Here is a 27987-nt window from a genome sequence, read left to right as displayed (position 1 = left end):
CGCGTGTACGAGTGTGAGAAATTGTAATTGGAGTGCACCTCGATGTGAGGACGGTGTCTTTCATGAGGGATTAACGAAGAACCAGCGGAGCCGAGAAACAGGTCTGTTTCTGCTTTTTCTTCAGCTAAATTAGACTCTCTTTCTCTGACGAGGAACAATCGCGAACGTGAGCGATATCGGGACACGAAAGTCCAAGTAGAAGAAATTACTCGTGACAAACGGCTTGTTTGCTGGAAACGACAGCAGAGGAACTCGGTGCGTTTAAAACAGATCGTGCTTTCGATTATCCTCGCTCTCGGGATACCAAGATTTGCGAGATTAATGTGGCGAAAGTAGTGGCAATCCGTTTGCGACTTATACTCGCGAACGTTGTCTTAGCGGTTCGACAATAACAAAATTTAGATTACTTAAACGCTAATTACGGAGTTGCATTCGGGCAGACGTCATCGTTGGCTTCTGCCCGCGGCAAGAATGTCACCGTTTTCTTGCGACAGTCCCACCACGTGAGCGTTCGAATCAACTCGGGTTGTATACCTCGCGGCTAGTGAAACTGCTCGAAAGAACTCACTCTGCCCGATATAGTTGAAAAAAGAAGAGATTGGAAGTGTAACGCAACGCTCTGGTATTTAGACGCGCGAAATTTTCGTAAGAAGAGAAAACTGAGAGACCGCGACCGCCACGGCCGCTGTTCAAACGCTTTTGTTTCAGTTTTAGCGCGAGCGACTCGAATTGCTCCTAATTATACAAAACTAACAAATGTCGATACACTTCACACTTCACTCTATACAATTTACTAATTAGTCGTAATAAGAGCGCAAGAAATCGATCGCGTGACAAATAACTCGCACGAAGCCGTGAAAGGACGTTCAAGCGGAGCGTGAGTCGCAGAAGGAAGATAAAGGCGCCAGGACTTTCGCTGGCCGCTGCATCCTCTCGGCCCTGGGACATTTTTACGTCCACCGATGACAACGAAAGCGAACTGGTTCATCGTCGAATTTGCCATCCGCCCAACTTTCCACTCGTTTTTTCCCTTCGAGGAGAAAAAAGGGGCGCGACTCCTACGCCTGCCGTCTGCTCAGCAATATTCAATAAGTGAAAGGAAAAAAATATCTGCGTTACGTTTGTTGTAAGGCACGAGACCGGTTGTATTTTCGTGCGTTCGCAGCTGGGGTCGCCCGCGCGTACGAAACCGCGAATTTCTATTCTGCTTTGCGAGAATCGCCGCTAACGAGCAGACCGTTTCATTTTAGGAAACACGCGCAATTGCTGCACGTGTTGAGAGCACATGCACGTAATTGTACGCTAGGTGGAAAAAAATGCAATTCAAATGGGCGTTTCTTCCGCGGGAGTTCTCAATGACCTCCAGGAAGAATTTTCACGCTTTCCGCGATACGATACGTGGAAAATGATTGTGAGATATAGACGTCTCAATTGAAACAGATGATAGGTGTATTATCATAGGTTCACTCGTTCCAATGGTCTCATAACCAGGATTTTATGCTTCCCATACACGCAGTTTACGACATGATCGACTTCGATTTAGCTGTTAATCAAGTTACGCGCCGACTAATTTTATCCATGATTTTTATTGGCGATCCTTAATTATTTACAGATCTCTCCCCGCACTACCTAGTCGATTAATCCCATGTGTTTTCCGTAACCTCGACAGTGCCTCTCGACCAACCACTGGTCTCCCTCTCTTCACATCTGTCTCCCTTTCGTTCACTCCTTCCTCCTTATTGCATTCTAACGCGTTCACGTTCACTTTCGATCGACAGATTCCGTGGCCGATTGTATGTACATATGCTTGAAAGTGAATTGAATTCGCGAGGAGTCCGTTAGTCGCGCGACACGCCTAGTCGCCCTAATTATACGCGAAAACATTCTGATAAGTCTTTCCTAACTGGGACTTTTACTTTCCTTTATGTTGTAGAACAATAATTCTAACACTAATGAATAATATAATCATCTTAATATAATTAAGCACGACATCTCATGTATTTCTTTCTTGTTTCCCCAGCTCAAGTGATTCCAAATCTTCTCAGTATTTCTGAATTCTTCAATTCCTTAATTCTTAAACCTTCAAATATTTAAATATTCGAATACATCAATTTTCAAAAACTCAATATTTCAATATCAATTTTTCCTAATTCTAATTCCTAGAATAGAACTAGATTCTCGCAAATAGTTTCACGTATGGGACCAAAAACCGTAACTTCTGTATTTGAACTCATTGTTAGACATCACAGTATTCAGTGGTACGGAAAATCAATCGTCTACTAACAGAACTCGTGGAACAGATTTCGATATTCTCAAAAGAAGCCGAAACAGCTGGTCGCGCAGCTGTGGCGACTTCTTTCCAATGTGTTCTTAGTTATTTATTATTTGCGGAAATACCTGAAATTGGCAAAGAAATATTCCGCAAGTGAAATGAAAAAGAAGATCTTTACTATGTCATGCAAAACCGATATGTATCAAGCTTCCTCTAAAAATAAGAAACACTTCGTTGGTTTCTATAATTGCACGCCGGGAAAGGTAACCAGAAGGCACATAAATCGCAATCGACGCCAATGGAGATTGCACAATCCACGGCCGCTTTCGCGGGCCGTGTTGACACTCCAACCGATATTTTGCCAGATCTTTTTCAATAAACAATATCGCGCACGTTACGACATGAGAATGCTCGTCGTTCGGGCAGTGGAGGCGCATTCGCGCTCCTAGTCTGCTTTCTCCCGCTCTACGCCGACGGAAAAATAAACGAGCGACTTTGTCGTAATCGAACCACCGGGAATAGACTTAATGGACGCTCGTAATACGTCGCGAAAACTGAGCGAATTTTTGTCCAGCTGGCCGAACTCGATTCCAATCCGGTGAATAAATGACTGACGTACGATACGCAATTACAGTTTTTGATGGACGTGTAATTGGACAGCTGCGAAGATGCGTTTCATCACACGCCACGTCGGGGTTGGTTCGTTTAAATTCATTTTCACGCATGTTGAGGATACGGAAAGGTTAACGGGGTTTCCATTCAAAGCCGCGATAATTGAAGGATCCTGTGCATTTATTTCTGCGGTTGCTTCGAGGTTGAGCATCCTCGACAACGTCTACTAATAAAACATTGAAAATATATTAACTCCACTGTCTGGTTCGATTCCTCGAATAGTAGTATTTCGAAATCGTTTTCGCTGGAAGAATGGTGATAGATAGTATTATCTCTTGGATTGTTCATAGCGAAGACACGTATGGCTTTCTTATTTCGGTTTCTTCGAAGCTAAAAGACCATCTGAAATACCGATGGATCTGCCTTTCATTCTGACGTCATATCATAAATGTTCTCGGTAAAAACATGAAATCTAATTGCTCGTTTTCCTATTCACTTCGTGCGAAGATATTGGTTGATGTTGAAGTAAGAATTCTAGATATAACTAGGAATTAATAGATGAGATAGGTGAAAGACGCGTCAGCTGGAAGTATTATTCTCTGCCTTGGGATGAAGCGAAATTTGACCATCGTCACTTTCGAAACGAAACAAAGTGTGTCAGACTGTTCTACGACACACGGGTGAATATTGCGCGACGGTCGCTTTCGGTGATGTTCGATTTGATCCAATCACCGAATTTTATACTATCTAGTACTTACGTGAATACTACTTGGTTATTCTAAGTGAATGTAATATCGAATGCTTTGAAATCTTTATACGAATGAAAATTGGACGTTATATACTTTTTCATATGAACTATTGCAATGACAACAAAAAATATAAACCTCAAGTGATGGAGGTCACAACATTTATACTAACTCAACTTTTAGTATTTGCTAATGCAAAAAAAGAACTGATAATTAAAACTATATATGAACTGTTTAATTGACAGACGACATCCTGAGAGCCTGTTGAATTCTTTTTGATGGCTACTAGTTGAGAGATAAAAAATATTATATAGTTATGTTTAAAAAAGTTCAAGATGGCTTTGAAAACTTACTAGAAAAAGATAGAAAAAATCATATGTCATGACCTTGAAAGTCCTTTGAAATCGTGTCACCTGTGATAAAAAAGAATTGTAATGGTTTACTCATAAAGGAAATAATTGAAATAATCACGTTACGTGTTTCACTTTGTATATTTATTTGCTATAGGTGAATCACTATCTCTACTTTCTTTCTTGGAATTACTTTAATTTTAATCTTATCTCTGACGAGATAGAAACGATGTATCAGTATGTGAATCAACTTTAAAAATGCGTTTTTTACATTTTGTACATATATTAAAAGAAATAAAACAGGTATGTAAGGGAGTATTCCCAATAGGACGCGTCAATTGTAGGCGACCATTAAAATAAAGAATTATTATTGTATAGGTAATTACAGACCAAAAGTTTTGAAACTTTTCTTTCGTGTTTAGTCATTTCACAAGATAATACAGTGTAATTTTCATGCAATTATCTTTATTATTACTCAAGTTATTGCATGTTCCCTGTAGTGTGCCATACTGAATAGCTGCCATGCCATGATATCTCAAGAATATATTGATAAATCTTCTTTAAACTTTACACACATATTAAATATTGTTTTAAAGATTGCTTTACATATTAAAGATCACAGAGTTTCTATTAAACTAACAGCTGTCAAACTGTTAGCCGATGACATTCTGTGATCTGTGAATATGCTCGTACGCCCATCGATGTAAATAGTTGTACATGTATACGTGTAAATAATTATGTAAGCAAACCTTCTAAAATTGCCTACAAATTCGTTGATGGTAAGGAGTGGAATGTTCGATCGCGATCCCCCAAGCGGATCGTGAACCGCGGTACGAGCCAGTCGTTGCGTCGCGGTTCGCAACGAAATTATAGATATTCCTTTATCGTCTAAACAAAAATTATGTGAATATTTATAATGATTGATTTATCACCTGAAAAAGTCAACAATTTTCAAACTTTTTACTCTATACTGCTACTTCGTAAAAAATTCTTTTGTTTCATTATGGTTCAGACGATAGCGACTGATCTATAGATAAGAATCATTTTTGAGTATTTTATTTTATTTAAGTAGAACGACGCAAATTGTAGTATAATATAAAAATTTAATTACCTATTTAGGTAATTAAAAGAAACATCAGTAGTGGAACGATAGAAAAAATATATTTTGAGAACCATATCCTTCTGTAAGTACAATAATGCATGTGCATTCAACAATTGCGTAATTTTTTTGTATAGAAATGCACATTTTTTGCATAAATTGAATTCTCTCCACAAAAAAAGTATTAAGGTAAAGTGACGAAGAAATGATAACCTAATTGAAAATACACAAATACTTATCCATTACATTTTACACTCTCCATACAACGATTTTTAATTGTTTTCGTAATTAAATTAAAGTGATCACTGATTATTGATGCACATTGCAGTTTTATTCATTCTGATAGATTTCTTATAACGGCGCTTGAATTGGGCGAACGAATTGATGACACTTTGTACAATATATCAAGTTTAAGTGTATACACGCGATTGTTTCCAATGAAAATATGTTTTAGATAAATGTTGTGTGGTATCATATGTGATAATAATTTGTGATATCCTCGCAAAGTCCTATGAAAGTCATGTTTTACCCTCGTGGAACAAATGTCGGTCACTCGAGAGCAGGGTTAAAAGTGACTCGGTTCCGTCCCCTGCGGGATCTACCCCCCCAAGAGCTAAATTTTAAAATGAAGTACTATATCTTCTGTTGCAAGAAATGTCTCGCAATTAGATATTACGTGTTTTCATGTGCTAGATAAGAAAAATTTTAGAAAGATTTTTGTTCACAATTTCGACAAAAATTTTATTGTTTGTTTGATTGGATTATGGACTATCCAAGAAACATACAATCAGTCATTTCTGTTATCACTCGCTTCCTCATGTCATTATAATTAAAATGTCTTTTATTTCAGTTATACCTAACTAAATTTATCTAACTGAAATGGAAGTAAGTACATACTTTCAATTTCAGAATTGATTGTTAATTCAGTGGGTTGAATATTCAAATTAGTGATAATATTATGTATAATTTGAATATTGGGAAATTAATCGGAATTCATAATTTAATCATTTTATGTAAATACTAGGTATAATATCGCATTTTGAATATTTAATAAACATTAAAATGTTTATAAACAATAAAATAACATACCATACAATATTTATTTAAAATATTTTTTCCCAATGTTTTTAATACTTAGGGAAATACTTGTGCGAATACGTTTAAACTAATCATTTCAGAGTTTGTGAAATACGTAATTTCATAAAATTATAAACTCTTGCAGGTGTCGTATTTTTGTTACAATGCATTACTATTGCATGGTGAAATGTTTCTGGCTACATACTTGGTTCTATTATGACAATAAAAGATTAATGAAGAAACAATGCACAACAAAGCCTACAACGCAGCGTTGTCATGAATAACAAAAGAAATCGACTTTTGCAAAATAGAATATGATTTATTTAAAAAAATAATACATTTGTTGGATGTATATCTATCACTGTATTTACAAAAACAGATGTGATCCTAGCAATATAATACTCTTTGATCCCTTTTCCATCCTTTCACATTTTTTTTTAGGTATATTAAGAACACAGCAATAACTTGAAACAACTGCGTGGACTACCTTGCCCTGTGGGCAGTAAACTCTGTAAACTGTGGGCAGTAAGACGTTTAGAAATAGATTTCTGTATCTTGCATTGTATATATTTTTTGCAAATAAGTTTCCTAACACGTACAGATTCATTCGCATGCGAATATTATCTGCTCGTTAAATCTAATGTAATGTAGATATTTCTTTTTTTAACTATCTCATTTCTAGCACTTAAACCTAACCCCTACTCAATTTTCTTAATTTTATTACAGATAAAAATGTGACGTATTTACGAGTTGAATAAACTTTCGTGAATAGATTTGTGAGTCACATTCTGTATGCATTAGTCGCAGTAAAAGAATGGCGCAATTTAAAAAAAAACTGAGATACTTTTTAAATCAGAGAAAAACGTTACCGAATCATTGTCTACTATATCTAGAATTCTCACTTCAACCGGTAGTAGACTTGGGTCTCTATAATCGTTCCGCTGTCGATGTTGATGTCGATAGCCCCAGAGCTCTCCGTCTCGATAGTAGTATAATTTACAAACGCGGTTGTAATTTACCGAGCAGCAGGAAGCAACCGTAAAATGTCTCTTGTATGATACAGCATCGGTCTTGTTATGCTCTCTCAGCGAACAATAGCTCTTAGCGCAGCAAGGAAGGACTAGAAAAGAGTCGCAGCAACTTCACGACACATTAATTGCGCTAATTATACATGGAAGCACCTTTTTCTTTCCTTCACAAAGAATGATTCTGGAAAACAACAACTAAGATCCGTTCAATTCCCGATTCCGGCAGGTTCCTTCCGCTATAACGATTCTCATACGATTTTAAGATTATGTCGGTTCGTGGTAGTAAAATATTCCCTGAGATGGTGGCCTAATTGAACAATTTCAATTGTCGGATATAGTCAATGTACCTGGTAAACGGAAACCGTTCCCTTTTATTACCATTTCTTTTATGATTATATCATCCGTTTCTTCCTGCATAAAAATAACGAACAGCGATTGATACTCTCCATTGTTATACAGTATGTCCCACGAAACACTGGACAGTCGATTATTTGGTAACCTATTAAAGATATGAAAAAAGTTTTTATATGAAATTGAATGGCAAGAGGGGGCTGATTTATTGGCCGTAACAATTTTTCTTTATCATTATTGTTTACAGAGATATGGAAGTTAAGTTTGGTTTTTTAAATGGGATTATATATTTTTTTTTTATCAATAGATAGTACGTTTCAAGACGAATTCAGCAAACATTAATGTATACACCTTTTTTCGAATAGTTTTTAAGATATTACGCGTAAAAGTTTACTGATTTTTGGTGGAAGTAAATGTGCGAGACCAGGAAGCACAGTAGGGAGTCTCGACTCTCGACTACACTTAAGATGCTACGGGTTAAACCGTACCGTGCCTCTTGAAACTGATACGAAGAGACTGTGGTAGGAACGGCAGGACTAAATTGTACACAATAGTTTTTTCCACAACCGTTACCTTTACGGCATGCAGAAAAATATCGCCCGTGTTTTAGTAAAGAAATAAAGCTAACGGATAAAGCTAAAGCGTTGCTCGTACTTTGAAGTAATTAACAAATAGGTAATACATTTGAATGGAAAATACTTATGATGGCAAGATATTATGTAGATATAGGGTGTTCGACAACAGATATAAAAGTTTCTAGGGGGCAATTCTACACTCCAAAATAAAACAAAAATATATTTGAGGCATCGTTTCAGAGTTATTAATTGAAAAAACACCTGAGATTCGCGTAAAATGTGTCTGACTCAAGACTTATTCTACTGACTTCGCTGTGTCTGAATTGACTAGCGTACATCAGCAGTAGAATAAATTCCAAGTTAGATACATTACACACGTATTTTAGGCGTTTTCTCAATAATTAATAATTATGAACTTACTCTTACTTTCTTATGTAGGATCATTAAAAAAAATTTGACATTTGTTATCAAACACCCTATATAAAAGGACTTACACAGTTAACTCTGTTGTATTTATCGCTAGCAGACTTACAGAATGCACCGATGAAACATCACGAATCGCCGCTTTACGGTCGAATAAATTTTATTCGCGGTCGAGAGTGAAATCATTTATTTCGAAGCCGGTTCTCTTTGTGGCAAAAGCAAAACGCCCGCCGTCTCTCATGGATCAACAATCGAGAAAAATTTTCGACTTATAAATTAAAGCGAGCTTCCAGCAATCGATTCCTGGTTGAACGAACTTAAATAGAAAACTCGCGAATCGAGAGGCTGGCGATGATCACCAGCGTCGCTTGAAAAACGATCACAATAGATGAATGAACGTCACGATCGATTATGTAAGTCGGTCGCTCTTACCAAACGTGAGATCAATCATGTTTACCAAACGATCCTGAGAGCGTGTTTATGCGCACAAGGAGATCTCATGGGGGGGCAAAATGATTATGAAGAAATGGTCGTCGAGAAACAAGGATACCAGCACTCATTCTCAGATAGGAGAAATCGTCCTAACCGAGACAACTTCCGGCTCCCTGATTCAACCAACATTGTCTTTTCTACAAGCAGCACGCGTGTTCTTGCGCCTTGACACGAAAAGCCAGTCAACATTAAGGCACACTGATGCCCGATTTTCACGTCTCGATAGGTGGACAGGACGCAGCGAACTGTCCCCGAAACTCCAAGGCCTGAAACCGAAGGAAACGCTGGAAACCTCGAGTAAGAGTAAATCTCTGTTACCCTAATTTCGAACGATTACGACAGCTTGCTCGAATGCCTGAGCAAAATCGATCGCAATACAACCGCGTGTTCCATATTCTTCAACTTGGTATCGGTTCACTCGTTAGTGCCGCACACGTTCGCCTGCACAATCGAACACTTTCTACATACAAAGTATTACAAAGTGAGGAGCCTACTGCTAACGCAAAGATTAACGGCGCAGAGGGATACCGTGGTCGTGATTCGCTTCACCATGGAGCCTTTTAAGACGAATGTTATGGCTGATCGAGATTGATTCGATGCAGATTAATTCAATTGAATGGCGCACATACTATAACTCTGTGTGTAATGTTTGCGTTCCGTTGCAACGAGATGGAAATGTTCCGTAACTTGAGATTGTTCACCGAGGAAGTAGAAAGAGGCCTATCATTTAATGTAATTTAGTAGCTTAGTCTGCTTGGACTATAGAGCGGTGCTATTCCAGCTTTATTCGCGTGTAAAATGAATTTTCCTTCACTTCGCCTTCTCTAGTATGTAGGATGAAATTATTTGCATCCCACATCAATGAAATATGGAAACCACAAGGGAGAATGTAATAGTCACAGTGCTAAACACCTTCTACTAATCTCTATTTTACCAATCTTTATATTTATTTTAAATGTGTTCTTCTTACTCTTTTGAAAGTCAACAAAAATTAATTAGCTGTTTTAGTTACTAGATGACATACAAACTAGAATATAAAAAAAATGAATTGATTACCTCTTTTCTCTGTGATTTTTATACGAAAATACAGAGCTCGACTTTAAAACATTGCTTTATAAATATTCTTACATTATATTCTTATATTAACATTAGCGAAAGTCTATTAGCTGAAATTAATCGATAAATTTCTTCTTATTGCTCTTACCATAAATTATTCGCTGTACTTAATTATCGAACATTCAGTATTTAACTGTGTAGCAGTCAATATTATATTGATTTTATAAATAAATATTTAATAACAGTATGGATTAAGCAAAGTCTCCACGTCTAGAAATTAAAGTTTAGCAGTTAGGAGTTACCCTCGATGTTTAAGTTGACAAAATACGAAGTCTAAGAAGACGAAAGTCTAAAAGGCGATAAATTACAGTTCTCCTTGTTGAAGCTTTCTGGAGTAAGTCGTGTTTTTTTATACACTGTATTAATATGCCATTCGGCCTCTTACGAAACGTTGAGAAAACTCTTTGAAAAGGAGACGACTTACTACCGAAAGCCTCAACATCGAGAATTATATGTCGCCGAGCCGTGAAAGTCGCAAATTTCCAATTAGATGATAAATTAATTTTTCTACTTCGTTTGCTTACTACCACATAAAAAATTATCAACAAAGGTAGCATAATACCCCTGTTTCAATTATACATAATCATTAATGCCACATGAATATGTGAATAGCCACAACGTTGGAATTGATAACAAGATGTAGCTGCTCTAACCACGAAACTAAATGAAACCGCAACCCCATACTATAGCAAACTGTCGAACCTCGCAGCGTCTAGCCAGGTTTATCTGAATCTACTATGCACAATTACGTATCGATGCAGATACACCGAGACATTAACTGGTTTCAGCCAAGAAAAGCGCCCACTCGCACGTGTAGATTGTGCATTACACCTTGATGAGACACTTTCTACCATCTCCGCTGGAATCCTAAGCTCGGCGAACGCAAGATACAGACTAAGAGGAAGATATGGTCACCGTTTCCCTCCTTTCAGCTGCCGCAATCGAAGCTAATATCACGCTACCTTTCTTTCTCAGGATCGAACTTAATTGCCCTGTGCCTTGACCTCGCCAATCCATTGCGTTAGACGGCAATCCAGAGCGAGCCACGTGTACGCGATCGTTGCATGCTCGCGACGACGTTAATAATGTTACCTAACAACAATCTGAATCGGTGAGATTGACGAGAAAATCTACTCCCGCGAGAAAGCTACCTTCTCGCTGTGAGAAACACACCTCTGTAAAGTGTCTGCCCGCGACGAGCGGAATCTACTCAGAATCTACCCGCATTCTCGCATTGATAACGGCTGACTTTTGTCGGCTTTTTCTACTGCACAGTGATCCGAGTGATTCAAATTTCCGGTGAATGCATGCCTTGGCAAACCGACCTGAATGAATAGAATAAGATCAGCTAATTCTCACGTTCCGATTCTGAGTAATCGTTTTTGCCATGGAGAACTCACGATCGAAAGGAATAGACATCGAAGAGAATGCTTTAAAAAATGCGGAACTTTTTAGACTGTAATCCGATCATTCGCCAAATGTTTTCCTTCATTGAATTACTGTTAGCGACGTTATCGTGCATAGCTTCTTCTCTGCAAGCAACCCGCTCAATAATGCACTGTCGATAGCTGTCCGAATAGCAAATACGAGGAAATGAAAGCTTATTGCACTACGCCGCGCCTCGCCGGTCTCTACAGCTTTTGAAGGCTATCGGGTAGTATAACCACGCCTCGGTACATTATCGATCTGAAAAATCGCGTGACCACTTCGAAAGAGAAAAACAATGAAAAAGCCGAGCGTCGTGGAGGTTTTCTTATCGAACAGCGTCTGCCTTCACAACAAGAAAAAAGTTAATTGGCTGCTATAACGAACAGTAACAGACTCATCGTTTGAGCAGTTAAATTTATTTAAAGCTTCACGGTTGAATGTTTTCGAGAAGAACGATGAGAAGAAAAGAAATTGATTTAAGAAATCGATTCGGTCGAGGCGACTAGTCGCGACACTCGCTTCCGGTGACCTTTAGCGGCCGCAAGATGACCGTTACGTGTGTCGTAACACAACGTAATTTACCGTAAGGTAACGTTACGAGTGTCGCGCATTCCATGAGCAACCCGATAAAAAGGGAATCCTCCTACATTATAACGTGATCAGCCTAAAATTCATGTATTTTGCTAATATATTCCAGCGTCGCGAAAATATTACAACACTTTGGGGATTATTACGAGGCAGATGTACCGTTGGTTCACGCAGTTTCCGGTTAAAAGAAGCGTCGTGTCGGAATTTCCCAGCGCGCCTGAGAACTCATGGCATAAGGAAAGCAATAACGAAACTTGTGTAACCGAACCGCACGATTTTCTGTTTCTATGGAGCACCAGCGTCCTCCTCCTTTTCCTGCCACTTTTACGTGAACGATCACGAGCAGCCTGCCAACTGGAGCGCGATAGAGCACTTAATTAATGCGAAAATATGTGGCAGACTGAGAGCGAACGAGCCAAGTGATCTACATTTTTCAGCGGAAACCGAGACAGGGAGGGGGGTAGAAAATCGTGCACCTCATCGGTATCGAGATTCTCGTTAAATTAATTGCCCCAATGGAATACGGTCTCGATTAAACAATGAATCAGTGTCCCGGTCTAATTAACCTTGCCTTTAACGCGTGCGTGTGGAGAAAAGTCTCCATGTTAGTAACGCGTAGCCAAAATCTCCCATCAAGTGGATTCACTACAAGGTTACTTTCACCGATTTTGTTTCGTCGAAGAATGTCACCGAGGGCTAGTATTTTTATCCGAAGGTCGTCGAATAGACCCCAAGGAGTACTCCAACGTAAAATGTTTACCACCTGCTTGCGCCACGCTCCATGTACCCAGGGATATACTCTGTTTGCTGAGCCAAGGACAGACTGCAACGAACGAGTTTCTTTTTGGGAGTATTTGCTGAAGAAGTATACCCTTACAGCAACATCTTCAGTTGATTTAAGTAATTAATAGAAACGCTCTATGCGGCAGTGACGACAAAGTCACACCCGGTATTACGTGATCGTGCATTTATATAACACCCACATTATTCTTGCATTATATGGTTAGCAGTGGTGACAGCACAGAGAAAGTTCCCTATCCGTTCCCATATGCTCAAGTGCCTGTACACTCTACGTTCGACGCCTGAACTACAGTTCTTCGATCATGCTCGCTACAACTCAATATTACTCATCGACAATATGGTTACGCGAATTTAGCGATAATACTAACTATAACCATATAAGTCGTGTATGCATTGCACGAAAAATCTTTATGTTAAACTAATCAAAGCTATTTATCTGTTACAGTAGCGCCAACATGCGGGAGAAAAGAAGGTGGCTTCTGCTCGCTCTGTACGGTAAGTGAAACGGGTCAAACTTAACTATACGTAACAAGTTTGATCAACTATCGCTAATTGTTACACACTCGACAAGAATATAAATTAGAGAGGAAAATTATCGACACAGCTCGCGTTCACATTACTATGGAACATAATGGACGTGAAGAAAAAATCCTCAGTATTTTTTATACTACCCATACTGGGAGAGGAACGCTGAAGACAGTGGTCGACCTTCGATCAAGGTTTTGTATCGGCGTACAAGGTTCATTCACACCGACGCACGACGTGTCGAACTCGATATAAGTAATTTGACAAAGCTTGATCAATTCGTTGACCAATGCAAAAAAACAATACTTTCGTATTCATGACATAGATGACAATACGCGTGACGCGCGAAAAAGTTTCAGGGAAAGATTCTACGAAACAAAAGATGAACCCGTCGCGCATATCAACAAGTACGCTTCCTTTGTCTTATGCGACGTGCAGTGCGAACCGAAGAGCTCCGAAATTTTCGACAGAAATGTTAATGGAATCAGGTGAATAAATAGTTTTGCACAAACAACGTGGAAATGTAGACTACCCTCTATAACGCAATATAATTTAACAGCTCTAAAGTTTAAGTACCTATAAATAATGTAATTATAGGAAAAATACAAAATTAAATTGAATTTCAAAAATAAAAAATTTTACGATCAGTACTTTATTTTATTTTTGTGTGCCGAAATCTGCAAGAACCAGAGAATTGAGAATTCTTGCTGTTAGTTGGTATAATACTTTCATCATTAACGTTTCAAGTCCTCAATTATATACTTATCTATCCATAAATTGTTTTTTATTTTATGCTCCACAATTTATTATGGCTTCAGAGATACGTGCCATTTGTAATAGAAAAATATTAGGGAAGAGTGAGGACAAAAATAACGGCGTCATTTTTATTTCATTAATCGAAGTTAAGTAGTAACACGAATCACAAGTGGTCAAGTTCAATTTGTGTACTTGAATCATCTTGATATGTTTCTGTTCTTTTGGATTTTATATTAATATTCTTAATTAAATTATAAATACTGAGCCAACCATTTGCCAGAGCATTCTTAAATAATGTCTTTATACGGTCTTGTATTTGTTTTCAATAAGTCTTTTATAGTTTATAGGGTATAACATTTTTATTCTGAAAAATATGGGTCTCTACATGAAATGTAGACAATTCTGTTTACATAAAAGTTCAATGTGTATATATTGGCAAGGAAACAATGAAGAAACAAAGCAAGCAAAATAACATACAAGATAGAAATTCTTTATATAAGAATGACTGTACATGTATGTCCAGCTTGTTTGAGACCCTTCAGTGAAAGTGTATCAATGTCTAAATTGTAAGGGTCGGTCCCATAAAGACTGCACAATAAGTGATCTTTGTTACGTCTGTCATATTTGTAATTTGAAGTAGATAAAAAGTATCATTAAACCAATACACAATATTATTTTTTTTTTTTTTAACAAATATACATACGCAGTGGGATATACTTTCTATCTTTCGTTATTTAAGCTATATTTTTTTTAGCGTTACTTCAAATATGTTTATTTAAATGCTTGCTTCTATCATCTTTTATAATAAAATATTCTATTATTGCATTGAATAAAAAGGTTGCTACTTCGTCTTCCTTGTCACACTTAATGTTATTTTTGTATCAATAGTGTGTTACTTTCATCCTCATTCTTCACGAAAGTAACAATGACAATAACTGCGAAAAACTGCCATAGCTCTTTAACTACTTATCATATTAGACTAAAACATGAGTCAGATGATAACTAATAAATTTTTTTTTTAAAAGGCAAGTCGCAGCTAGGCCTTATGTGAAAAATGTTACATTTATCCTCACCCCTCTCTATAGAATTGCAATTTAATTACCCACTTGTTAGATCATATGAAAAATTCATAACGTTTTCTAATCTTCCTACTCTAAAGAAAATCTTTTCACAAAACTGGAATTCGTAAATTAGTCACAAAGTGGGAAGAAGTCATTAAAAAGAAAAAACTAAGTAATAGTAGGTTTTAATAAAAATTTTTCCTATGAATTTCATTATAAAACACGCTACGAAGTTTTCAAGTAATGTAATCTAGTATATTCTGCCTGATACAATTATTTCTGCTTCTTTCTGGCTCATATAATTTTGTCTTCACGGTCAAAGGAAAAGTCGAATTACACAAGGTTTCCCAATCTCGAAACTTATCGAGGCGTAAGACAGTTCGGACACATGCAATCGTGAGTGGCCATCGAGACGTTTTAAAAGGAGCACGTGACGCTGCGTTAACATTTAACGCGAATTTCTGACATTTTCACCCGCTCGACGACTATTCGTTCCTCGTGAAGAGAGACAGTCGAGGCCTTCGGAAACTCGTTTGAAAGCTACCGAACGATACAGTGGTCTGTGTGCGCGCGTTCGCCTCCACGGGACCACAAAAATTTCCAGCCATGGCTCTCTGCAAGCTGTTTGACGCACTCCCGAACGATCCTGACCTTCGATCGATTCTGATCCACGACCTGGAAACAAACATCCACAGTCGAAGTCCGCGATCTGATCAAAATTTCCGACGCGACACCACATTCGCGAAATACGAAAAAAAAAACCAATGTCGTGATGCCCATTTTAATGAAAATGCCAAGACGTTCCCATTCGAGTGGTGGAATCAGATGGGCAATTGTTAGTCGGCGATACGCGATCGGGTTAAAGTAAATTGGTCTATGGCGTCAGTAGATTGTTTCGTCACGAAAATAGGTTCCGCCGCTAACGTTTCCCGGCAGGGTGTGCCCACGCGGCATTTCCCACAAACGGAATGCGAGCACGTTCCCATAATTCATTTTTATGCAACGTCGACCACCGTTTGCTCGTTATCGATTCTTGGTTGGAAAAGCACGATACCGTTACAGTGGTGGACAACCGTTGTCGAGCTGCGCCTGTTTTTCAACATCGATAACGTTCATTGGTCGAAGGACTCTGTAAAAAAGTCCTCGCACCAAAAATGTACAAATGAAACGCCCACCTTTCTTTCAGGTAGTCGGTAAACAAAATCGCGAACTTAGTGGTTCGCCACGAACAGAAATTTCGCGGTGTCTAAAAGAGAATGCAAGTGGCAGCGACCGTAATATGGGCCGTAACCGGTGGAGCATAACGAAGAAGTATCGGCAAAACGATTTATTGCTGCCTGTTTTTCCCATCGATGCAAAAATTAATTATAGTTCGGAATAGCGAAGCCTGCAGCTAAATGCTCCATAGAAAGCGAGAAACGGCGAAAGTATTTCGTTTTTTATCCGATGACAGGTTATCCCTTGTCTGGATCGAGCCTTCGTCGGTTAGTTGACCTTGAACCGGTTCGATTTAATTAGACCTAGATTTTCTGCTAATTAGAGTTCGTTAAAAAGAGTATTACGATATGGACGCGACATAAATATTAGTCATAATATTCGGGAATCATAAATCAGTGAAAAATAATGGAAGAAAACTATTGATACATAGCCTTGATCCGTTTAAAAACAATTATCCAAACATACGTGTTCACCCGCACCACAAAAATTGCAACACGTGCGGTAAGATCTAGCTGTCTCTTCTCTCACTACATGAGTTTTGCAACGCCGACGCTTCTTCGTGATTTACGCAATCTACAGATGCATGACGGCCTTTAATTGTTTTCCTCGATTAACGATTCTAATCGGTCCATTCTACTAGTCAGACAAATTTGTTCCTTTCTACTAAGAGAACAGACAAGACAAAACAAGAATCGAAATTCTTAATATTCCAGGACCAGTTCCTCATATATTTTTCAAATTCCAGGACTAGTCCTGACCAATGCAGTTTCAGCTGCGCTCAAGGGTACTAGGCCGAAATTCAAGATCGCGACAACAACAACTACCACCCCCTCCACGACCACCGTGAGCTCCACCGAGGAAAGCCATGACCGTAACAACGACAATGGAGAAGCAGAGGTACGATCAATTTTGTCATCTACATCTAGAACGTAAATGAACGTTGTACTCTACAGTGGTCTGCCACTGCCAGTGCCAGAAATCATCACTTTATTCAGAAGAAATTATTAGGTTGCTGCTTAAGTTATGTCTACCACTTCGTTCGGGTAAACAATCGATCAGTATTATCATTGTTAAGTAGCTATTGATATAAACGATAACTCTAGAATTTGAAGAAAACTAATGTATGAGTTTCAACCTATTATTAGTCATGATTGTCATGATAGCAATGCAGAAAGATACATACCTATTAGAACTATAATCGAAATTTAGCCTAGGTGCACACCAACTAGCAAATTGGTAGCCAACAGTTACGTCGGTCTAAAGGACGATTACAGACTTAGCCGAATTTTAGATGTCGAATGTTTTCTTATCCATTAGATAAAAAAAGAATTATTCAGTCTGTAATCGATCTTTAGACCGTCAAAATTGTTAGTCAGTAGCTGTACGCCTAATCTAATTCTTCATTTATTATATTTCTTTGTCCCTGTCACCAATAGCTGTTTACTTATTTCAGTCAGTACAAAACAGTTTAAGAGGAAAAAACTTGAATCATTTTGAAACCGAAAAATGCAATAAATTTTTAATATAAAATTCGACGATTTCTGTAAGAGACGGATAATGCAATTGTCACGTAAAAAGAAACCTGGATAATCTGAAATGAGTATAAAATGTTTTCAAAAACAGAATCTATAAAAGATATACTTTAGCGAATAAAACTTACGCAATACCTAATATAAAGTTCACATATTGAAATTCTAAATGTCGACGAACTTAAAAGTGAAATGTAATTGGAAATGGAATAGAAGAAAAGAAACGTACGCCACAGTAATGTTCAACAATTAAATAATGTTCTGGATACGTGCAAAGAAATCCGTGAGTCACTGTAATTACATCCTAAGCCCCTCACGTTCAATCAAAACGAGAGTTCACGAAGAAGAACCTGTAACGCGAAGTAGATGGGTTACAATGATTGCAATATCTTAGCATGTACTGGAATAGAACAGAGAGATCATTTATCGTTGATGATGCAAATCGTTGATGCTGCAGTCACGACACATCACGCATCTGTTTCCATGTTCCAGTTACATTTTCGTGTATCGTAAGTAATGAACCTACCACGCAACATTTTCCATTCTCACGTGCTCTTTTTATAATTCGCGATCGAGTCGCGTCGCTTTGAAATTCATTTACGTCCAGCTGATGCGACACGTAGGACAGGTTTACCTTCACACACAAACGCCACAGTGACATCATCAAACGCGCATCGAGAGCTCATCGCTGACCGTTACCGTGAGCCACGGTAAATCTACGATGCGTTAAATAACTACCCTGTCTAGTGGAACAGCCAAGTCGCTGCGACCAGCTCATGAAGTGATTAACTCGCAAAAGAATGTCTCTCTTAATTTGTTTCAGCCGACTACAACTACGGTGGCCAGCGACACGAATGCAACAACCGGACACGTTCTCACGGGAATACCTCAGATCGACTATATCTGGGACCCGAATTTACCACGTGAACTGAACGGTTACAACCTCAGCGATTATCCGTTTTACAATAGCATACCTGAAGATATTGACTTCAAATGTGACGGGTTGCACGATGGATTTTATGCTAGTGTGCCTCATAAATGTCAGGTGAGAGCAATACCTTACAATTAAATTTAATACGGCATTAGATTCTCGGTTATTATTATCGAGGTAAATCAATAGATTTTTCTATTCGAAGAAACGTTAGTACTCGGAGATTCAATTACAAGTATTTGTAGAAACTTTTTTTAATCTGTACCTCATTGTATTCTCTATTATGGTTATGCTTAATTAAACGAATAATTTCTTTGGTATATCTACTTCGAATAAAAATAAGATTCACAATTATGTGATTATCTGATAATTATGTGACAGAATATAGGTACCATAAATCTAAATAAAAAAATTCAAAATGTTTTATACTCAATTAAAAAACAATTGTATTGGAGCCTCCTTAATTAACATCAATCATTAAGGAATAAATCGTTGTATTATCTTTAAGAATGTTAATTAGAAATTTACCAATATTTTAACTCTCTTAGGAAATTTGCATTCTACCTACTTTTTTACAACTTATTTCAAGCTGTGTTGATGAACACACCCTGCTTTTCTAATTCGATTGACTCTGAGGACGTTGCTGGTTAAAACAAAAATCTGAAGCACGTCTGCTAACGAATAAGATGGATGAAAATCATGCGACGAAGGACAAATGAATCCGTGTGGGAAAGCACCTGTTGCTTCTGAACTAGAGAGCACGTGTCGCGCGTATGATCAATGTCGAACCTTTTTCAGACGTTCGTAATAAGGCCCAGTTTCTCGCAGTAAATTGGGTCTGTATCATTGCGGTCTCTAGGAATCTTTGAATGACACGTATAAATTGCTGCCTACTCTCTCACGTTTACGTAATAAATACGAACACATTCGTAGAAAAAAGAAAATAGTTACAAATGCGAGTATTTTTCAGTTTTAAATTGTTTGAAACAAATTCTAGAGGATTTCGACATCCAAGCTATAACGCTAAATATTTTTATATTTAGTTCTTTTATATACCACTATTATATTTTTTTCTCATCATTTCGTTGAAAATTCATTTAAATAACATATGCAGAAGAAACTGAGAACCAATCGCAATCACTGAAAGAGTAAAAGCGAGTATCGTGATCGCTCCAGTGAAAAGGAAAGTCAGTGTCATCTGGATGAATATCGGAGAAAGATTTTCTGACAGGGAGTGTTGTCCACTCGCATAATGAAGGATGTCAACGATCCGTGACTGCGGTTCTTCCCCTTGGCGTCGAGCAACCAGACAGACGCTGATCGCGATCAGAGCAGATGGACGCCAGCCGGCCTTTCAGATTTCTATCACAATTCTCCGTGACCACGGAAAACCGTGAATGAAAGCAAGTCCTCGAGCAAGATGCAGGTACAAAAACAGCACCGCCTTGCAATGCGACCATTTCACCTGTGTGTCTATAATAAATTCACGGAAGCATTCACCTAGAGAATCAACCTAGACTATTTTATTCTAATTTCTACAATGTTGCAAGATACAAAGAAGTAGAGAGAGCCAAGAAGCACAAGGTTCAAAGAAGCCTCAATTCTTTGAAAGAACTCGAAGAACACTTTCGCGGTCCGATACGCTTCCCGTCCCTGACCGTTTCGAGATTCACGCGCACCGATCTTGGAATTGTGAAAGCGATTGCAAAGTATCCCTTTCCGACGTTCCTTATCGATTGTTTTGCCCGGGCTACCAAGCGAATGCGCCATTGTCATGCAAATATTCGCGAAGTTGCTCCCCCCATTGGCCATACGCTGGACAAACCGGATATCACGAAAAGGAATCGTGAAAAATTTCCTGCAATCTGGAGAACGTTTCGCAACTGGACACACCTCTCGCTCCAATGAATTGCTAATCGGTACAACCATTTCGGCAACCAAACTTCTTTTAGCAAACACCCCGATACTGACAAGAAACAGAACTAAGACAGTTTCCATTTTTCATAATTATTGTCAACAAAAGATGGTTTTTGTAAAAATAAAGTTTACAGTTGAATTATCAGTTCATAGTTTGTACGTGTTTATATAGATATCCGTGCATGCGACTATCGCTGAACTATTATTCTTGGTGGCATAATCTTTTACGTAACGGTAAAGTACATGTAAATAAATTATGTAAAATGAAGGTATGTCTATAAAATTAAGCGAAACGTGTCTAACTCAGAACTTGTTCTACTGACTTCTCTGTGTCTTACCTGGTTAGTGCACGTCGGCAATAGGATAGGTTCTAAAACGGACATATTTCACACATTTTCTCAACAATTATTAACTCTGGAACAAAGCCTTGAATGCAATTTTGTAATTCGTTATTTTCATCTTATGTTGTCATATAGGATTACCCCTTAAAATTTCTGACGCCTGTTGTCGATCACTCTGGATAAAAGGTGTAGCATAATTTTTGATACCTACTTCAGAAGTTGATTACACACCCGAAAACAATTAAAAAATTCAAACGAACATATGTCTTATTTATCCTTGTTTGTGAGATATAACGAATTTTGAATTATTTAATTACCTTTACAGAAGATATCTCATGATTAACCTGGTTACCCTGTTAATAATTTCGTGTGTTTCCCAAATTTGTTGAAAACCTTGTTCTATCATAAACCGCAGTATTTCAACATTTTCAATAAGCGAATGCATGTACATCAGATTTGATGTCCTCAAAGGGAAAAATCTGATGGATAAATTGTAGGAAACGAGATGGCCACGCCATAAGTCGTCTACGTGCAATTCACTTATCTGATGAGCATTCATTTAAAAATTGCCTAGCTGTAGATAATTACTAAAATCTGTTGTGGACGTAATACTTGCTGAAAATATGAAAGGATTTAGAATAGAACAAAATTTCAACTAAGTCGTTAAACCTCAGAAATCATTGAGAATGTAACCAAACCAATAACAAGGTATCTACAGGCTTGTCTAGAAATGCAAGATGAAAATTTTGAACATCATCACTTTGAACAGTAAAGGACATCAGATAACAAAATTCTATAATATCGATAATACTAATTCTAGTATCTGCCTAATTAAATAAGCATGCACGCATTACGTAAACTTAGCAATCGATAATTCAACTTTGAGCTTTATTTTTTTTTAAATGAGTGGCCAATTATGGTAGATAACAAGCATGAAAAATCATCAATAGAGAAAATTTAGCCAAAAACGACAGGAAAATGTCCTGGTCCTTCCCTCGTAAATCAACGTCCATTTGACATTTAACATCCAAGCGTTGAACTACCGACGTAATCCATCTGATCCACCTGAACAAATTGAGATGCTTAGGAAGAACAGTTCCAAGTGACTTTAAGGCGAGTGCGCGTTCTTGTCATGCAAATATGCATCGGATTACTTCCTGTAATCTTGGACAGGGGACGCAGACTTTCCAATAAAATTATCAAAGCGCAGAGAAACTCCGCTAAGCCGTAATAAGCGCTCACGCGTAAGAATGTGCCACGATAAAAAGTTACGATACGAGGAAAACGAGTGATTAACGATTAGAGTGGAGGAAATGGTGATCGACACCTGTGATTCGCTCGAAAAGGATCACGAGGCATGGGCTGGAAATATCTCGGAGAAACGAAACTGAATGTTGGACGAACGAGTGAGGACGTGCTCTGAATGATTCTAGATAATTCTTGTAGATAAAACCGCGTGGCGATACGTGCCAGACAATCGCGAGTACTCTTACAAAGACAAGTCGCTACGCGCTGCACGACCACGTGCGTTTGTGTGCCTCAGAGCAATTACTCGGGCACACGTAGTTTCGGTGTGAAAGCTACAGTAGCGTCTAGCTACGTTGAACGTCTGTATTTGGTGAAAAGTGTGTTACCACTGTCATCACACTTAAGATGTTCTGCAACGCAGATAGGGGAGACGGAAAAACATGAGAAATAAGTTTGTTACTAGGATGAAACATTTGGAAAGTTAACATTTTTGTAATAAGCTGCAAAAGTTTCTACGTGACGGTTTATCTACCTTCCAATCACCATCAGAACAGGTGAATCTCGATGATCTACTGATTTTTGCAACACTGACTTTTGCATTGACACATGAAAACGTTTCTCAAAATCGCGAAACTTTCTCCACGATTTGTTTACTTTCGCTCCAAATACAAAAAGCATAAAAGTCCTTCCCTCTTTGGATTATTCGTACTTCGAATGACACATATGTTTTCTCTTGAAGGTGTATCATCACTGCCTCTTTGGCACAAGGTACGACTTCCTCTGCGCCAATTTCACGGCGTTTGACCAGAAAACGTTCATCTGTCACTTCGTGTCCGAAGTCGACTGCGCCAATTCAAAGAAGTACTGGCACAGAAACGATGCCCTGTATAAGGCGACGACTACTTCGACGACGTCCACGTCGACGACCACGACGCCGGCGCCACTGGCAGCGGCCGCGGGACGTTCGTCGTCCAGAGACAGAGATCTTCCGAGAAGGAGGAGACCCTTCAGAAGACGACCCGCGTTCGACTACTACGACGAGGAATATTACGATGACGATTACAGTCGACCACGTGGATACAGCAGAGACGATTACGACTATGAGGATAGGAAGTACAGGAGAGACAGGGATCGTGACTTCAGAGATCGAGATCGTGATTTCCGTGACAGAGATGCTCCAAGGCCTAGAGACGGGCCTGCCAGGGACGACAGAGATCGAGATACAAACGCTAGGGATAGGTATCCAAATAGGAACAATAGAAGAGATCCTAACAGAGCGAGAGATACATTGGAAGAAGACACGAGAGTCAGAGCACGAGACCCGGATCAAGGATCAAGGTCTATCTCTAGAGAAGCCGACGAGACAGAGTTGGACGATCGACGAACCGAGTCTAGGGTCAGGGAGGCGGATGATCGTCGATACTCCGACAAAAGGTGGCTCATTACACGATCAAATTTAAGCATCCTTTGCAATGATCGACGTTATAGTGAACACGGCACAATATCTCTACAGGTACAGGGACGAATACGACGACAAGGATTCTACTTCTGCGTCTGCAATCGCTGCTGTGAACATGGAAGGCTTGGTTAAACCAGCAGCACCAGCTACTTCCGTTTACGCGAGACCAAGGGCCCCACCGAAAATTCGGAGACCAGTTCCGCTTTCTGAGCAGGACAAATACGCTTATAAAGCTACTGCTATTCAATCCACGGGTAATTTTGTAGTCTTAAAATCCTTGGATGGTTGTTTGTAAAGTATTAATTATAACTGCCTGTTTTGCAGAAGATCCACGAAGAAGGCCTGCGGATGCTGCAGAAGACGATTACTATGAAGATGAATTGGATGATTACAGACCAATTCGAAGACCTCTGAGAAGAAGACCATCGCATAGGGATAGGGACAGGGACAGGGACTTTTATGACAGCAGGGAAAGAGATAGAGACCGACCCTTCAGGTAAGGGAACGTACGTACACAACACTGGTACAATTATATTCGTGTGTGGTAACCGATTAATCAGACAGGTTTCATTGTTTACACGTAACATACAGTAACACATACATCTAACAATGCAACGTACAGTAGCGGATAAAAGAAAGGGTAAAAAGTAAACAAAATGTAAGGAAACTATTATTTTATAGAAAGAAATTATGAAGTATAGAAACTCATAAATTGGACCACAAGGAATTATTACATTTATTCAAATTTTACAAATCTTATACTTTTTGTATGAAGATTAAGGACGTAAGAAGGAGTTATATGCAAAAACTCGAAAAGAAGTAGATATGAAAAGAAAATACACCGCAGTAATTTTAACAGTTAACTAACGCTCTGAATACATATGAATGAATGTATAAAATACTGCATATTGTACGGAATTAAAAGATATTCCAAAATAGAGACAACAGGTGTGAGAAATTTTAAGAGGTGATCCTACAGACTACAAATCAAGGAAGGTTGACAATCAAGAATCATAAAATTGCGTTTGGGGCTTCGTTTCAGAGTTATTAATTGTCACAAAAATGTCTAAACTTCGCACGAAACGTGTCTACACTTGAAATTTATTCTACTATCGGCTAACTTAAACAGAATAGGCACAGCAAAGTCAGTACAATAAGTCCTGAATCAAACACATTTCCGCTGTAAATTAGACGTTTTTCAACTATTAATAACTCAAAAAGGAAGCCTAAAACGCAATTTCGTCTATCCCCATTTTCGTCTTATGTTAGAATCACCTCTTAAAATTTCTGACATGTATCGTCGAACACTCTGTATTTATGTTAAACCCACCAACAACATTTCTTTGTCCATTACTCTACGTAGTTTTAAAGAATCGTAAGTGTTCACATAACTACATTATATGTATAAAAAATCGAAACTGACACAAAACACTAATTAGTATCTAATTTACATGGCAAGCTAAGTAAATTTTGTATTCCAGACCCCGATATCGGGACGAAGAAGACGACTTACGACCCAGAAAGCACTCCGATCGCTCGAGAGATCGCTACTACGATCGAGACAGGGATCGAGGTGTAGACCGTGGAAGAGATCGATCCCTTGATCGCGGAAAGGACAGAACATTGGATCGTGATCGAGGAAAGATGCCAGAAGACGACAAGCAAGACAGACTACACTCCAGTCGACCTCTGGAAAGAGATAGAGACATGGATCGTCCTAGAACGGGTTCAAGATCAAAGGATTTACAGGAATCCACAGATTCACCACCCAGAAAAGGCAATGCTTACGATCGCACCGAAAGAACAACTACTACTTCGACAACCACCACCTGTTTACCTGAGCAATTGATCCACAAAACAGAATTAGACTCGAAAGATAGTTCAGATCGGTCTGAACGACCAACAAATGCGGATCGATCCAGACTGATACACACAACTCGAACACCGATCGAGGATACGGAAACCCATCGACCTAATTCAGATTATCAAGAGAAGGATCAAGAAGAGAGACGGGAACAGGGTCAATATCAAACCTCTCCATTAGACGAATATTCACAAGAATATTACGACGAACCAGAGGATCCACCTGTTCCTCCTCCCCGAACTGCTGTTCGTATCGTAAAGCGACCATTCTTGCCGTCCAGGGGTGGAAACCCGAATCCAAGAGGCTTGTCGCCTGTAGGCTCGAAAGCAGCTACATTTAAAAAGGAAGAAGAGAAACCAACAGAAAGGACAATCGTGCAGGAAAGGCCTAAAAGTTATTATACGCATGAAACGCAAGAAAATACTCGGGAATCTGATCAAGTCCCCAGGATTCAGCAAGAAGAGAAACAAAATTACGAAACATACAAAACTGTACAAGATAACCGCCAAGAATACAGATCGGATGAATACGATACAGCCATAATCAGACCCACGATTCGAAGACCAGCTGATAGACAAAGGGAAGAGGAGGCGCAGAAATCAGGGGAAGAAGTATTCATCAGAGGATCGAAGCAGGGACAGTCGGAAGATCGACAGAATTACGAGGATAGCTTAGCTAAATGGCCCGTTGAAGAGTATTCAAATCCCGCGCAAAACAACGAAGGAAACGTACAATCGTCGAATTCCCCCATTCGTAACAAAGGTAGATTAACTGCAAGTGAAAGTCCAAATATTTATAGCTCCACTTTCAAGAACGACGAAAATCAGGAACATCCAACTGGGCCGGGCAGTTACCGTGTGAAACAAAAAATTAACGAAGTAACGCATCGACTGCAAGATATTCCAGAGAGCGAATACGATGTCACTCTAAACGATGCCTTGACACCTACGCTAAACCAGGAGGCGAATCTACCTAGTGGGTTCGTTCTGCCTCTTCACAGGCAAATTGGCGGAAGGGACACGGTCCTACAGTCCTCGGAAAACAATTACAAAGTCTCGAGACCTGTCAATCAGCAGCAGCAGCAGCAAAAGCCGTTTGTGCCTAGCCCCCAATTTTTACCAGCAGTCGCCAACAATGACAGACTAAGAACCGTGTTCTATAGACAGCCCGACACGATTCAAATCAGCGGAGCGCAATATAGACAACGGGGACCGTGGCACGATTACACCAGTTATTGAAAGGGATTCCAACGGGCAAGGAGCGGAAAGCTATGGGAATCTTGCGGAATTCACCGGACCGAATTTCGTAAAGAAAAAAATATGAAACTTACTCGTAGCGGTACCAACTGATTATTGGAGAGAAGAGTCGCTTCTATGGATAGTGACTTCCTTAAAAAATAAAAATGTCTGTTCGACTCTTGGTCGTGTGGTCAGACTTTTCGATGTCTTTCATGCAAAGGAACGAGAAAACGGATTGCTCCCGTGTCTCGGGTCTTCGAAAGTAGAAAACAAATATCTGAATAATCAAATAACTATTATTCGTGGTAACATCACGTCAAGCGTAATTATGAAATTGAACGATGTTGAGTTGGAGAGAATTTGGTATAAAAGTGGATTGTATTCCATACAATTGAATCTGAAACATGAAATATTTAAAATGAAATTTAAATTTAAATTCCCCTGTCGAACAAGGGAAACTAACATTTAGAATAGGTCTTTAGCAATGGTATTGTTGCCTAATTATGTTCTTCCCTGCGGCAATTACAACTTATATGCTCATAACGCTAACGGATAATTTGGAGAATGTATAAAATTTTGAATGGAAATGTACATTATCTCGTAAGTGTCTCTAGTTTCGGTTAAACTTGTAAATATGTGCACGCCTAATTCTATTAACCCCTCGAATTAAATTATTGTAACGAGCGCGAGATACACGTGTACACGGTTTTCTACGAAAGCATATTCGTTGTCTCGATTTTTTCTTTCGATATTAGTAGCGAATAAGTAATCTCGAGTATATATCATACTTTAAATGTATTGTAAATTATATCAACTGTGACGTACCACATTAAAGAGTAAACAAAAATAAGTGAATTTTTGTTCAACCTATAAGCTTTTTAATAATACTAAAATTCGTAGCTATTTGCTTGATATCCTGTAGAATATATTTATAGTTTCGAT

The 27987-nt window shown here is 38.7% G+C and overlaps 2 protein-coding genes across 2 annotated transcripts in view; one reads left to right on the top strand and one right to left on the bottom strand.

Annotated features, from left to right (window-relative positions):
• The window catches only part of LOC143184036 (uncharacterized), a 55704-nt gene that overhangs the window by 17032 nt on the left and 10685 nt on the right, over positions 1-27987 (bottom strand). The gene's annotated exons all lie outside the window — the stretch shown is intronic.
• Positions 30-27874, top strand: LOC143183146 (uncharacterized). The gene is made up of 8 exons (XM_076384598.1): positions 30-101; positions 13404-13453; positions 17264-17415; positions 18871-19092; positions 23224-23918; positions 23998-24197; positions 24268-24439; positions 25425-27874. Exons 2-8 carry the CDS (start codon positions 13414-13416, stop codon positions 27043-27045), a joined length of 3102 nt encoding a protein of 1033 aa, XP_076240713.1. The 5' UTR covers positions 30-101; positions 13404-13413; the 3' UTR covers positions 27046-27874.

The sequence above is a fragment of the Calliopsis andreniformis genome, chromosome 9 (genome assembly GCF_051401765.1).
Source record: "Calliopsis andreniformis isolate RMS-2024a chromosome 9, iyCalAndr_principal, whole genome shotgun sequence".
Lineage (NCBI taxonomy): Eukaryota > Metazoa > Arthropoda > Insecta > Hymenoptera > Andrenidae > Calliopsis > Calliopsis andreniformis.
The sequence above is the reverse complement of the archived record's forward strand: the minus strand, read 5'-3'. Positions and strand labels throughout refer to the sequence as shown.